This window comes from Sphaerodactylus townsendi, linkage group LG09, assembly GCF_021028975.2.
Source record: "Sphaerodactylus townsendi isolate TG3544 linkage group LG09, MPM_Stown_v2.3, whole genome shotgun sequence".
Classification (NCBI taxonomy): domain Eukaryota; kingdom Metazoa; phylum Chordata; class Lepidosauria; order Squamata; family Sphaerodactylidae; genus Sphaerodactylus; species Sphaerodactylus townsendi.
Window position 1 is genome coordinate 63,541,229 of NC_059433.1, and position 13,471 is coordinate 63,554,699.

General features: G+C 48.8%; 1 protein-coding gene across 1 annotated transcript in view; it reads right to left on the reverse strand.

The window, feature by feature from the left end:
• The window catches only part of LOC125439453 (adhesion G protein-coupled receptor B1-like), a 218,845-nt gene that overhangs the window by 19,850 nt on the left and 185,524 nt on the right, over positions 1 to 13,471 (reverse strand). The window contains exon 3 of the mRNA XM_048508556.1: positions 6,299 to 6,457. Coding sequence (XP_048364513.1) covers positions 6,299 to 6,457 — 159 coding nt within the window. The remainder of the gene's footprint in view (positions 1 to 6,298; positions 6,458 to 13,471) is intronic.

Below are 13,471 nucleotides of genomic sequence, written 5' to 3' on the forward strand. Positions count from 1 at the left end.
GGGGGGTGGGGGGGGGGGGGGGGGGGGGGGGGGGGGGGCGGGCGGAGAAGGGGAGGGGGCCGCGGGGGGGGGGGGGGGGGGGGGGGGGGGGCGGGGGAGGGGGGGGGAGCGGAGGGGGGGGGGGGGGGGGGGGGGGGGGGGGGGAAGGGGGGGGGGGGGGGGGGGGGGGAGGGGGGGGGGGGGGGTGGGGGGAGGGGGGGGGGGGGGGGGGGGGGGGGGGGGGGGGGGGGGGGGTGGGGAGTGCCAAAGGTTCACCACCACGGTTCTAGTGCCTGGAGGAAGTGTAAAATATTATTCTCTGATGTCTAAATGCAACAATGTGGAAGGGACAGCGGTATTTAAGACCGCTTGGAGGCTGCCGCAGCCACAAGAACCCAGACAATCTCAAAAGAAACAGATGGATTTTTGCGTTTGTTCCACAAAAGATATGCAACGAAGCCCCAATCTTTAATTTGCAGGAATCCAGAGCAGCTGCGGATGCACGCCGTTGGAACGACAGGAAAGGCGCTGTGCTTTGGAACCGGGAGTCAAAAGCCTCTGCCGTGCCACACCTGATCCGAAATGCCAGATGTCGCTTTCGCCAGGCAGGGTGGCATCTATTCAGCCGGCTCCCTCGGGGGTGCCGCTTTCAAAGAATAAACAGAGGCTGACGGCGATACACGCAGTAGTTCTGTGGCACGCTGCTGCATGAAACCCTCGAGCACTGGCAGAGCAGGAGGCTGTGCCAGGAAGCACGTTGACATCTCTTTGCCTTCAGCTTGGATTTATTTATTTACTGACTTGGGGAAGGGAGGGAAAGAGCATTCTCTCTGATGCAGAACGGCTGGCCGTCGGCTTCAAACTGGCACCACAGCCCTTCTCCCTTCCATTCAACAACAAGAAGAATTTGGATGGATACCTCACCTTTCTCTCCTGTAAGGAGATTCAAGGCACCTTATGAACTCCTTATCCCTTTTTTCCCTTATTGGCCATGACCTCTTGCAATCATGACCTCTGTTGATACACCCCAAGATCGCATTCGCCTTTTTTGCTGTTGCTGCATCTCACTGGCTGCTCATATTTAACATACAGTCCACCTGTAAAGTGGTGGGATCCAAAAATTTTAGTAACAGGTTCCCACGGTGGTGGGATTCAAACAGTGGCGTAGTGCCAATGGGGCTGGGTGGGGCATGACGGGGGCATGGCCGGGCATTCCGGGGGCGGGGCATTAATAATTTCTCAGTTACTGTAAAAAAACTCTTACTGAAAAAACAAAGTTCCTAATTTCCAGCTGGTATCTTTCTGTCCATAATTTAAACTCATCATAGCAAGTCCTGTCGTCTACTGCCAACACAAACGACTACTTCTCCGCTAATCGACTGCCTGTCAAATACTTAATACTTTCAAATACTTAATGTTGTTTCTAGAAATCAAAATGAGGATACTTTCCTTAAACCAGGAACTTTACCATATTTCTAAAACATGTTTTTAAAACAGCCCAACAGGGAGAATTGTCCCGTTTTCTACCTTCGCTAACCAGCCACATAGGAAACAACAGGACTTGATGATTTTTGGACCTAATGGAATTTCTAACGGAAAAGCAGACCCAATTAGTAACCCCCTCTCGGCACACACAAATAATTAGTAACCCACTCTTGGGAACTGGCCAGAACCTGCTGGATCCCACCTCTGCACCTGTACCCCAAGATCTTGTTCACACACCGTGCTACTCAGAATTGTATCCCACATCTGGTGTGTGCGCTTCTCATTTGTGTTGCATGTAGAACTGGGCACTTATCCTTGTGGAATCGCATCTTTTCCACGCCTGCCTGCTTTCCCAGTGTGTTCAGATCTTGTTGAATTCTACCTCTATCTCCTTGAATCCAGACAGCAAGCCTCTTGTTTACCCAACAGAACATCAAGAGGAACTTCCAAGCCAATGAATTAATAGACCAGGGGTCCCCAAAATGGGGCCCAGCAAAACCTTTTGTCATGCCCACCAAGTGTTTTTAGAAAGTGGGCGAGGTTTTTGCCTAGCCGAGATTCCGATGGCCAGTTGGAGACTCAATTGGTTGCACAGAATTTTTAAAAAAGTAGTTCTAGCACAGGGGTAGGGAACCTGCGGCTCTCCAGATGTTCAGGAACTACAATTCCCATCAGCCCCTACCAGCATGGCCAATTGGCCATGCTGACAGAGGCTGATGGGAATTGTAGTTCCTGAACATCTGGAGAGCCGCAGGTTCCCTACCCCTGTTCTAGCAGCAGATGCCAACACAGCATAAGATCTTTACAGCTGACTCGGCGTCCTGCGGCCCCAATTTTGTGGCCGTGTTCACCATCCTATGCCAGAGGTCCAAAGGTTTTTTCTCTCTCTCTTTCTCACAATACTAGAACCAGGGGGCATACATTGAAAATGCTGGGGGGAAGGATTAGGACTAATAAAAGGAAACGCTTCTGATTGGTGTTTGGAATATGCTGCCACAGGAGGTGGTGATGGCCACTCACCTGGATAGTTTTAAAAGGGGCTTGGACAGATTTATGGAGAAGAAGTTGATCTATGGCTACCAATATTGATCCTCCTTGATCTGAGATTGCAAATGCCTTAGCAGACCAGGTGCTCGGGAGCTGCAGCCGCAGAAGGCTGTTGCTTTCACACCCTGCATGTGAGCTCCCAAAGGCACCTGGTGGGCCATTGCGAGTAGCAGAATGCTGGACTAGATGGACTCTGGTCTGATCCAGCAGGCTAGTTCTTATGTTCTTATGTTCTTAAAGGTGCCTATGGGGCCAAAAAGGTAGGAGTCCCTGTAACAGACTAGTCCAGTGGTGGCGAACCTTTTCGAGACCGAGTGCCCAAACTGCCACCCAAAATCCACTTATTTATTGCAAAGTGCCAACACGGCTATTTAACCTGAATACTGAGGTTTTCGTTTAGAAAAAACGGTTGGCTCTGAGGCATGCGTTACTCGGGAGCAAGCTTGGTGGTTTTCGGTGGTTTTGCTTTGAAGAAACCATGCAACTCTCCCAATGCGTGAATCACGACCCTAGGAGGGTTGACTCAGAAGCAAGCCCCATTGCCAGCAACTGAGCTTACTCCCAGGTAAAGGATCACACTTTAGTTCTTCACATGAAAATCTGTGGGGTTTAACAGCACTTAACAGGGTTACGTACACTGCTTCCCCAAAATTAGGTCTTAGGTTTAATGCTAATAATTGAGCCCAGTGGCCCAGGCCAGCCTAGATGTGTGTGTGGGGGGGTGGGGGGGGTGACTCTGTTTGTGCGTGCCCACAGAGAGGGCTCTGAGTGCCACCTCTGGCACCTGTGTTATAGGTTCGCCACCACTGGACTAGTCAAATAAGGCACTCTCTCAAAAAGTGAAATCGGCACCACAGCAGAACGACAGAAGAACAGGGAAGTTGATGGAAGCGATCAGCTCTGCATGCCAATGCAGATTTCGCGCATTTTCAAAGGCAAAAAGTCAGCTGCCTCCAGGCTTCTGGAATTACTGTTTATTGCAGATGGAGAACAGAATTACTTCTAGTTTTAGCAGTGTCCCCCAGCCTCCCTTTCCCTGGCCGGTTCCTTTTCTCCGGATGCAGCCAATTCGCAAACGGTGATCTGTCAAACCTCGTGTTTGATGTAATTTCTGCTTATTGCTTGCTAGAGGCGAAAGAAACTCGACGGCCTCTTCCTTGCTAATTCAGACAAGGAGACCTTTGCCATCTATTGGGTTGGGACCGAGGCAGCAATTTCGCAGGCCGAGCACACATCGCTAGAGTGGTTATTATGGCCGGTGCGACCTTCGACAGGGGAGAATAGATGTATGGAGTTGAGTGAGCAAAGGCGTTCGTGGGAATGGCCTGGCCTCTGAGAACACACCCTACCAAAGACAATCTCGTATCTGTCACAAGCATGGAACTGTGGCTTTGTGGTAGAACTGTGACTAGCCCAAGCTCACTCCTCGTACTCCTCCTCCTCTTCTTCTCCTCCTCCTCCTCTTCTTCTCCTCCTCCTCCTTCTCCTCCTCCTCCTCCTCCTTCTCCTCTTCTTCTCTTTCTCCTCCTCCTCCTCCTCATCTTCTTCTTCTCCTCCTCCTCCTCCTCCTCCTCTTCTTCTTCTTTTTCTCCTCCTCCTCCTCCTTTTCCTCCTCCTCCTCCTCTTCTTCTTCTTTTTCTCCTCCTCCTCCTCCTCCTCCTCCTCCTCCTCCTCCTCCTCCTCCTCTTCTTCTTCTTCTCCTCCTCCTCCTCCTCTTCTTCTTCTTTTTCTTCTCCTCCTCCTCCTTTTCCTCCTCCTCTTCTTCTTCTTTTTCTTCTCCTCCTCCTCCTCCTCCTCCTCCTCTTCTCCTCCTCCTCCTCCTCCTCCTCCTCCTCCTCCTCCTCCTCCTCCTCCTTCTTCTTAAAATCTCCCACTGTTATGGCTGATCTCCAGGCGACCTAGAGCTGTTCTCCTGGAACCTAGAAGATCATGCTAACCTGGGCCATCCAGGTCCGGGCTGAGGCACAGCCATTCTGAAGCAGAAGAGGGATTCATCTGTGACAGCCGGCAGTAACAGGCCCATCAACTTTGAACACTGATGCGGCGCCAATTGGACAAGGACAGCAGAGATAAAGCCCCTGGCCCGCATTCAAGGCGCCTTCCAGACAAATTAGTTGATGGGGATGAGAATCCGGAAGCCTAATGTAGCGGGGAAAAGTTCTGCGCAAAGGTTCCAGCGACAACGTGATTTTAACAACATGGAAATTCTAAACAGTGTGTAAAATCGAGTTAGGCCTTTGGAGAGGCGTCAGGTTGGGAACGCCACCCTTTGCTTTTGCTCCACTGACAGCCGCCTCACCTTCCCCTGCGTGCTGTTGGAGAACGTGGCGACTTTTTGTTCCCCCAAGTATTCATCAGGTCAGAAAACCTAATCTGATGCATTAAATTGCAACTCCAAAGGTGCAAAACAGAAAGCATAAAAGGCGGTGGGTGGGGATTAGGAGCAGCAGTGGCGTAGTGGTTAAGAGCAGGTGCGCTCTTATATGGAGGAACCGGGTTTGATTCCCCACTCTGCCGCCTGAGCTGTGGAGGCTTATCTGGGGAATTCAGATTAGCTTGTCCACTCCCACACATGCCAGCTGGGTGACCTTGGGCTAGTCACAGTTCTTCAGAGCTCTCTCAGCCCCACCCACCTCACAGGGTGTTTGTTGTGGGGAGGGGAGAGAAGGGAGTTTGTAAGCCCCTTTGAGTCTCCTTGCAGAAGAGAAAGGGGGGGGGGGTATAAATACAACTGTTCTTCTTCTAAAAGTGGATAAGACAAGACTAACCAAGGGCAGAAAAAAGCAGCGCAGCACCGTTGGAATGGAGCAAATCTGGAAACAGCCGAGCTGTGAAAAAGTCCAGGAAGAAAAAAAACCCAGCTTCACTTGGGCCTCAAGGCCCCTTTCCGCACATGCAAAATAATCCACTTTTAATCCACTTTCACAGCTGTTTGCAAGTGGATTTTGCTCTTCCGCACAGTAAAATCCAGCTGCAAAGTGCATTGAAATGGATTGAAAGTGCATTATTCTGTATGTGCGGAAGGGGCCGAAATGATAATGAGGCTATGGCCATACACACTGGTCCGGAGAGCATATTCTACACATAGGGGTTTGGGGCATCAAAAGAATCTGTAACAAATGCTATTTGGGGAAAAAAATGTCTTTGCAGGGAGGGGAGGGCGAATGCTGCGGTACAGGTCCTCCCTTTGGCAACCCGGCAAGTTCCCGAGAGTGGGTTACTAATTATTTGTGTGTGCCGAGAGGGGGTTACTAATTGGGTCTGCTTTTCTGTTAGAAATCCCATTAGGTCCAAAAATCATAAAGTCCTGTTGTTTCCTATGTGGCTGGTTAGCGAAGGTCAAAAACGGGATCATTCTCCCTGTTGGGCTGTTTTAAAAACATGTTTTAGAAATATGGTAAAGTTCCTTGTTTAAGGAAAGTATCCTTCTTTTGATTTCTAGAAACAAAGTTAAGTATTTGAAAGTATTAAGTATTTGACAGGCAGTCAGAGGAGAAATAGTTGTTTCTGTTGGCAGTAGACGATAGGACTTGCTATAATGAGTTTAAATTATGGACAGAAAGATACCAGCTGGAAATTAGGAACTTTTTTTTACAGTAAGAGTTTTTTACAGTAAGAGAGAAATTATTAATGCCCCACCCCCAGAATCCCCGGCCACGCCCCGTCGTGCCTTGCCCAGTCCCATTGGCGCTATGCCACTGTTTGAATCCCACCACCAAGGGAACCTGTTACTAAAATTTTTGGAACCCACCACTGCCGGCAGCCCACCTGGAAATTGGCTACTTACGATTGCAGGCTTTCCTGTTGCAAAGCCGGCCTTCCTCGACGACTCCCTCGCAAACCAGGCTGTCATCGGGGAGAGGTTGGCAGGAGCGGGTGCGGGTCTGGAGGCCTCCCCCGCAGTCCCGGGTGCATTCTCCCCAGGCCGACCAAGGCGTCCAACCACCTAGAAAAGAGTCGGGAGAAGACAAAAACAAAACATCAGCTTGGAGCTTCTAAGCATAGGGTGGAAGAAAAGGTCCATGGGAGGCAGCTGACATGTGTTGGAATAGAACTTCCATGGCCAGGGACGCTCTACCTCCAGCAGTCAGTGGCGGCCCACTTGCAGCTGCCCTGTAGGGTTTTCAAGGCAAGAGAGGAGTAGAGATGGTGGGCCATTGCCGGCCTCTGCATAGCGACCCTGCCTTTCATCGGTGGCCTCCCTTCTGGGTACTACACATGTCTGACCCTGGTTCTGGTGGGCTTTCCGGGCTGCGTGGCCGTGGTCTGGTAGGTCTTGTTCCTAACATTTCGCCTGCATCTGTGGCTGGTATCACAGAGAGAAGTCTGTTACACACTGTTACACACCAGAGTTATCTCTGGGATACACCTCTGAAGATGACAGCCACAGATGCAGGCAAAATGTTAGGAACAAGATCTACCAGACCACGGCCACACAGCCCAGAAAACCCACCACAACCAGCTGAATCCGGCTGTGAAAGCCTTCGACAATGTCTGACGCTGTTCAGCTTCTGAGATCTTTCTTTTTTTCAGAATCAATCAATTAGCATAGTCAATTTTTCACACAGTTGCAATATAAATGATGTCACATAGATCACATGACCGCATAACATAAATGTAGCATATAATATTAATGCAATATATATGATGTAACATAGATCTCATGACGATACCGCTATCCAACATTACTAATAAGAAAAACGTCAATTAAAAAACTAACATTGAGCTCTGCTTTCTGTTACCTTCACCAACTTTCTTCAATCTTATATATAATCATCTATTCATAAAATTATATTTACTACTATTTATAACATTACACAGCCAACGACAACGTTGTCATTCTTATAATCTTGTACAATGCAGTCTACCCATTCTTTCCACTTTTGTTTGGATCCCATGTCAGACTTGCATAAAATATAACCTGTCAGTAGCCGGCCTGCACGGAGGCTGGGGGCGGGGTTTGGCAGTGGGCGGCGGCGGCACTCACCTGGGCCGCCTGCCACCGCCGAGCCCCGCCCCTTGGCCTCCATGCAGGCCAGCTTTTGGCCTCCCCAGGCCCTGCCAGCCTACACAAAGGTTGGAGTGGGGCTTGGTGGTGGGCGGCCCCACCCCCATGCAACTCCACCCCCTTGTGTGGCCGTGCCCCTGGAGAAGGGGATGTCTCTGGGTGCCATTTTCCCCCGATACGCCTCTGGCTTGGAATGGGGCGTTTAGTCATTTGCTTTCTGTATTTATAGAGTAAGGTGACCAGCCGTCCCGCTTTTGGCGGGACACTCATGCTTTTCCGCAATGTGTCCCGCGTCCCGCGGGGTTTTAAAATTGTCCCGATTAGGCAATGCGTTCCTGCAGCTGTGTGCGCCTCCTGCGCTGCCGCACTGCCTTCTGGGGCTCTTCCCTGTTTCCCTGTTTCCCTGTGACAGGGCGGGAAACAGGGAAGCGGCCCAGAAGGCAGTGCGGCAGCGCAGGAAGCGCATGTGGCCGCAGGAGCGCACTGCCTTTTGCGGCGCTCCCCGGTTGAAAAGGCAAAAGGCAGTGCGCTCCTGCAGCTGCATACGCCTCCTGTGCTGCCGCACTGCCTTCTGGGGCACTTCCCTGTTTCCTGACTGGGGAGCACCGCAAAAGGCAGTGTGCTCCTGCGGCCGCGTGGGCGGGCCCCGCGTTACAGGAGTAAAAATCTGGTCACCTTATTATAGAGGGATTTTGGTGGGGGTTTTCCAGTCCCATCAATAAATGTCTAATGGCCTATTTTACCTGAACCACAGTGGCTGAATAACGACTTTTGCTAAAACAGAAGTGCTTTCCCTGAACAGTCCCGGGGTCTTGACACACTAACAGGCCTTAGTTGGGCCAGCCCCGTAGGCTGCACGGCTTATTTGTTTACTTGAAACAGGCCTACGTCGTCTCTACATAGACCCGCTTGAGACAGCTCCAGACATAAAAAGGCAAAATTACAAAACATAAAACCCCAGAAATTAATAACCGTTCAAATTAGACACTAAGGCCCAGAAGCAACAAAACACACAAAAACCAAGGAACGTAAAAGCGCATAAAAGCTCAGAAGCAAAAAAAAAAACATTTGGCTGTCCAAGTTTTCCTCATAACAGACCTCAGACCGGAAGCAGATGTCGGAAAACAATCGCTAAAGGTCAAACCCACGTACACAGGTATACATTCAACTGCCATAGAGGAAGCTGTTGTTACTACATTATTAGGTGCCATCATTACACTCAGGCTTATGTTTCAGGATTGTTTATTGTAACATTTTATGGTATTTTTCTTGTTTTAGATTTTGTAAGCCTCTCTGAGCCTGACTTTGAATTTGTGTGGGATATAAATTAATAAAAGAAAGGGGGGAAAATAAAGATTGCAAGGTCCTTCTTTAGAATGGAGAAGAATGCCTCCAAATTGGGATACCATTCCAGCTTCTCTTCTCTCTCCTGATGGGGGTCTTAACCCCGCCAAGCAGATTTGGTACTCTTCTGCAACAGAAAGGAAGGAAGGAAGGAAGGAAGGAAGGAAGGAAGGAAGGAAGGAAGGAAGGAAGGAAGGAAGGAAGGAAGGAAGGAAGGAAGGAAGGAAGGAAGGAAGGAAGGAAGGAGGGAAGGAAGGAAGGAAGGAAGGAAGGAAGGAAGGAAGGAAGGAAGGAAGGAAGGAAGGAAGGAAGGAAGGAAGGAAGGAAGGAAGGAAGGAAGGAAGGAAGGAAGGAAGGAAGGAAGGAAGGAAGGAGAAGAAAAGTTGGATTTATATCCCCCCTTTCTCTCCTGCAAGGAGACACAAAGGAGCTTACAATCTCCTTTCCCTTCCCCCCCTCACAACAAACACCCTGTGAGGTGCGTGGGTTTGAGAGAGCTCGGAAGAACTGTGACTAGCCCAAGGTCACCCAGCTGGCATGTGTTGGAGTGCACAAGCTAATTTGGTTCCCCAGATAAGCCTCCACAGCTCAAGTGGCAGAGCAGGGAATCAAACCTGGTTCTCCAAATTAGGGTGCACCTGCTCTTAACCACTACACCCTTTTGAGTTCCTTTTAAAATTGAAACCTAAATTCTACTCATACCCATGTGATCCTTTTACAAGTCAGCTGACCCAGACACAAGGTAATTTAAACCTAGCTACCTCCTTGAGTTACATAGTTCTTCTTAGATTGGCTGTCTACCTAATTACATCACATCCTGTTATACTACTCATATATGTCTTTGCACAATGACAAAGATGAGAAGGGAGTAAAGGAAGGGTAACTTGCAGTGTATTCTGGGTTCTGACATTTGTTTCCAAAGTAGGTTCAGGGATTTGGACATGAGATCCAAAACAGCTTTGACTTATATTCAATAGCTGCATATCCCGTCCTGCAAGGCCCTGCCTAGCAGAGTATTTGACCTTCAAGGAATTTGCAGCAGGTAATTTTTCCTCCCGTTCTTGAAGGTCACTTTTTCTGCCCGAACAATGACTCTTCTAATGGCATACGCAAGCAGGAGGCTCTGCCTTTTCCATTTCCCGACACAAGATGGATTGTGTTTCTAGGCCATCAACGTCTATTGACATAATGGCGTCCCCTTAATGTCTCATTCAGACCGATCGATAGCATATCCGTATCCAGACACATTTAACTGGGTAGAGGCTAATAAACTGTCCGCTTCGTACCATCAAAAGTGCTTCCTTTCCTTCTGCTCCTCCTATGGGGAGATAGCAGACAGGTAGAAGGGTTATCGGTGTCCCCCATGGCCATTTTGATAGAAAAATGACGGATGGGTCTGAAACCCCTTTTTTTTGACCGGCCGTGAAGCAAAACGCTTAATTGCTGCCGTGCATTAAAAGACGATTTCATACCACAGCATTAAGCAGGTACGTTTCTGCCCTCAAAGGCGACTGCCAATCAGAAGAGCCCTTCCCCTGCTTAATGAAAGGTTATTTAAACAAGCCCATGTTTTACGAGGCCATCCATTATGACTTCATTAAAAACCATAAAGAGAGGCTAGGCTGGGCTTTCCTGCTTGCTTTCGTTAATTAATAGATCTTTTAAAGATGACGGTCAGAGAAGCAAAGTTAAAGTTAAAAAAAAAAAAGGACAGACCTTCACCCAGCCTGGGAAGGCGGTGGATTCAGAGCTAAGCCGAATTTTCGTCCATCGTTTCAAACAATTCGATAAGGGGAAAACTTTTGCCAGACGGTGAAGAAAATTGCACAAAACTTGAAAATTGAGGGTAAAATCAGAGCTCTTTACATCTGGGCCTACCATTCTGAAACTCGTCACCCTCCTCTGGGGAGAATTTTTAAAATGGGGTTGGCCGGACGCCTCTATTATTATTATTATTATTATTATTATTATTGTTATCGCTGTTTTAAAGGTTTTAGCCACTTATTTATGTTGATATTTTATGCTGTACACCACCCAGAGCCTTTTGGGGATGGGGCGGTATAAAAGTCCAATCAATCAATCAATCAATCAATCAATCAATCAATCAATCAATCAATCAATCAATCAATCAATCAATCAATCAATCAATCAATCAATCAATCAATCAGAACTAGCCTGCTGGATCAGACCAGAGTCCATCTAGTCCAGCACTCGGCTACTCACAGTGGCCCACCAGGTGCCTTTGGGAGCTCACGTGCAGGAGGTGAAAGCAATGGCCTTCTGCTGCTGCTGCTCCCGATCACCTGGTCTGCTAAGGCATTTGCAATCTCAGATCAAAGAGGATCAAGATTGGTAGCCATAGATCGACTTCTCTTCCATAAATCTGTCCAAGCCCTTTTTAAAGCTATCCAGGTTAGTGGCCATCACCACCTCCTGTGGCAGCATATTCCAAACACCAATCACACGTTGCGTGAAGAAGTGTTTCCTTTTATTAGTCCTAATTCTTCCCCCCAGCATTTAATGAATGCCCCCTGGTTCTGTGACCACGAAAATAAAGTCATCTGGGGTCACTGGGAAGTTTGCAACAGGGTTCAATAACTCAACCAGATTGAAAACTTGATCTATTTAGGTTGGTTTGACCCCACCAAGACTGAGTTCCATGGTGTGGAGATAGGGACAGCACCCTCCAGGTGATCGATGGAGAGCTCCTGGGATTATGTCTGATCTCTAGATGACAGAGATCAGTTCACTTGGAGAAAATGGCCACTTTGGAGGGGGGCGGCGGCTCCATGGTGTTATACCCAGTGGTGGGATCCAAACATTTTAGTAACAGGTTCCCATGGTGGTGGGATTCAAACTGTGGAGTAGCGCCAATGGGGCTGGGCGGGGCATGATGGGGGCGTGGCCGGGCATTCCATGGGCGGGGCATTCCTGGGTGGGGCTGTGGCAAGGACGCAGCCGCTGTGCTGGTCCTTGGGTGGGAAACGAATGCATGCAGGCGCAGGCTGCCACGCACGCCGGTGCACCTCCTGCTAAACTGCTTCAAATTCTGTGCGCTACTGCTGAAAGGAGGGGTTTAACTAAGGCAAAAATCACGGGGCAAAATCACCAATTAGTAACCCCCTCTCGGCCCACACAAATAATTAGTAACCTACTCTCGGGAACCTGTGAGAACCTGCTGGATCCCACCTCTGATTATACCCCACTGAAGTCCCTCCTCACCCCCAAATCCCATCTTCCTCAGGGTAAAAAGTAACGGTACTCCCAGGGGTGGGATTCAAATAATTTAACAACTGGTTGTTTACAAGCACCATTTTAACAACTGGTTCTGCTGAAGTGGTGCGAACCGACTAAATCCCACCACTGGGTAGCCCCCTGTGAAAATGTCATCATTGACCCATGGGGTGAAGTCACATCACAACTGTACTGTTATGCCAAACAACACAAAACACTCTCTCCAATGGCCAATTGGTATCAAATGCTGATACATCTAATGTGATATAAAGTGCACCTGTGGGATACTAGGCAGACTACATTTACAGAGTGGTTTGCTATTGGCTTCCTCAGACTTCTGAACTTGACCCTCAGCAAGCCGAGTAGTCATTTTATCGATCTTGGGTGGATGAAAGGTTGAGTTAGCCTCGAGCCAGCTACCTGCAACCGACTTCCATCAGAATTGAACTCAGATCCTGAGCAGAGCTTGGAGTGCAAGCTTACACCTTTGCATCATGGGACTTGTAAACTCTCCTCAGGCTCCACCTCCAAAATCTTTATATATTTCCAAACAAGCAGCTAGCAACTCTGTCTGAAAATCAACTGCAATAGTGGGAAATTCCCAGGCCCAACCTAGAGGTTTGCAATCGTACTTCCCAGACATGTTTTTCCCGTGTTCCTGTGCTTATTGGAGCAGTAAGAGGAAGAAGTTGAAGGGAAATAACCTTGGGAAGCCATTTCCTGTCCCAGAACAGGAAGTGGTATCATTACGCTCTAGGAAATGTGTGTTTTCTATGGAAATTCTTAGAGTCTTGTCGTCACTTCCTGTTTCAAAACAGGAAGTGACTGCTGATAAGCCTCCGCCTCCTGGGAATTGGCTGCTGAAAGTTGGCATACCTAGTTTCAGCTCTGCTGTACAACCAGCCGCACGTATACCGAAAATCCCCTGCTTCTCACAGACACCAAGTCCCATCTGCAAATTTATGTTTGCATAAAGTATTGTTATGACCCTATTTTCTCGGCTCGCGCCAGTCTGCAAAGAGCTCTCGAAGCCGCTGCGCGCCAGTTAAAATGTCATGTTTCTTCTCATTGCTTATGACAAGCATCAAATTACAAGCGCTGCCGCTTAAATTGGCCCTGAATCCTTTCCTGTTTCAGCCTTCCGCCGCTCAGGCCTAGCAAGTAGCAACTATTTTGGCACAATCTGTCTTGGAGGAGATGCTGGGAGTAAGAATCTCATGAAGGCAACACAGCACAGTGGCGCGCCAGGTACGCCTGAATCCGGCTGAATATTTATTGAGATCTGGGCCCTGTAGAGAAAAACATGGAGGTGCCATGTACCGAAAAGACCATCAATTTACAGACACGATGGAGAGTTGCAGTCAGATGTGTCTC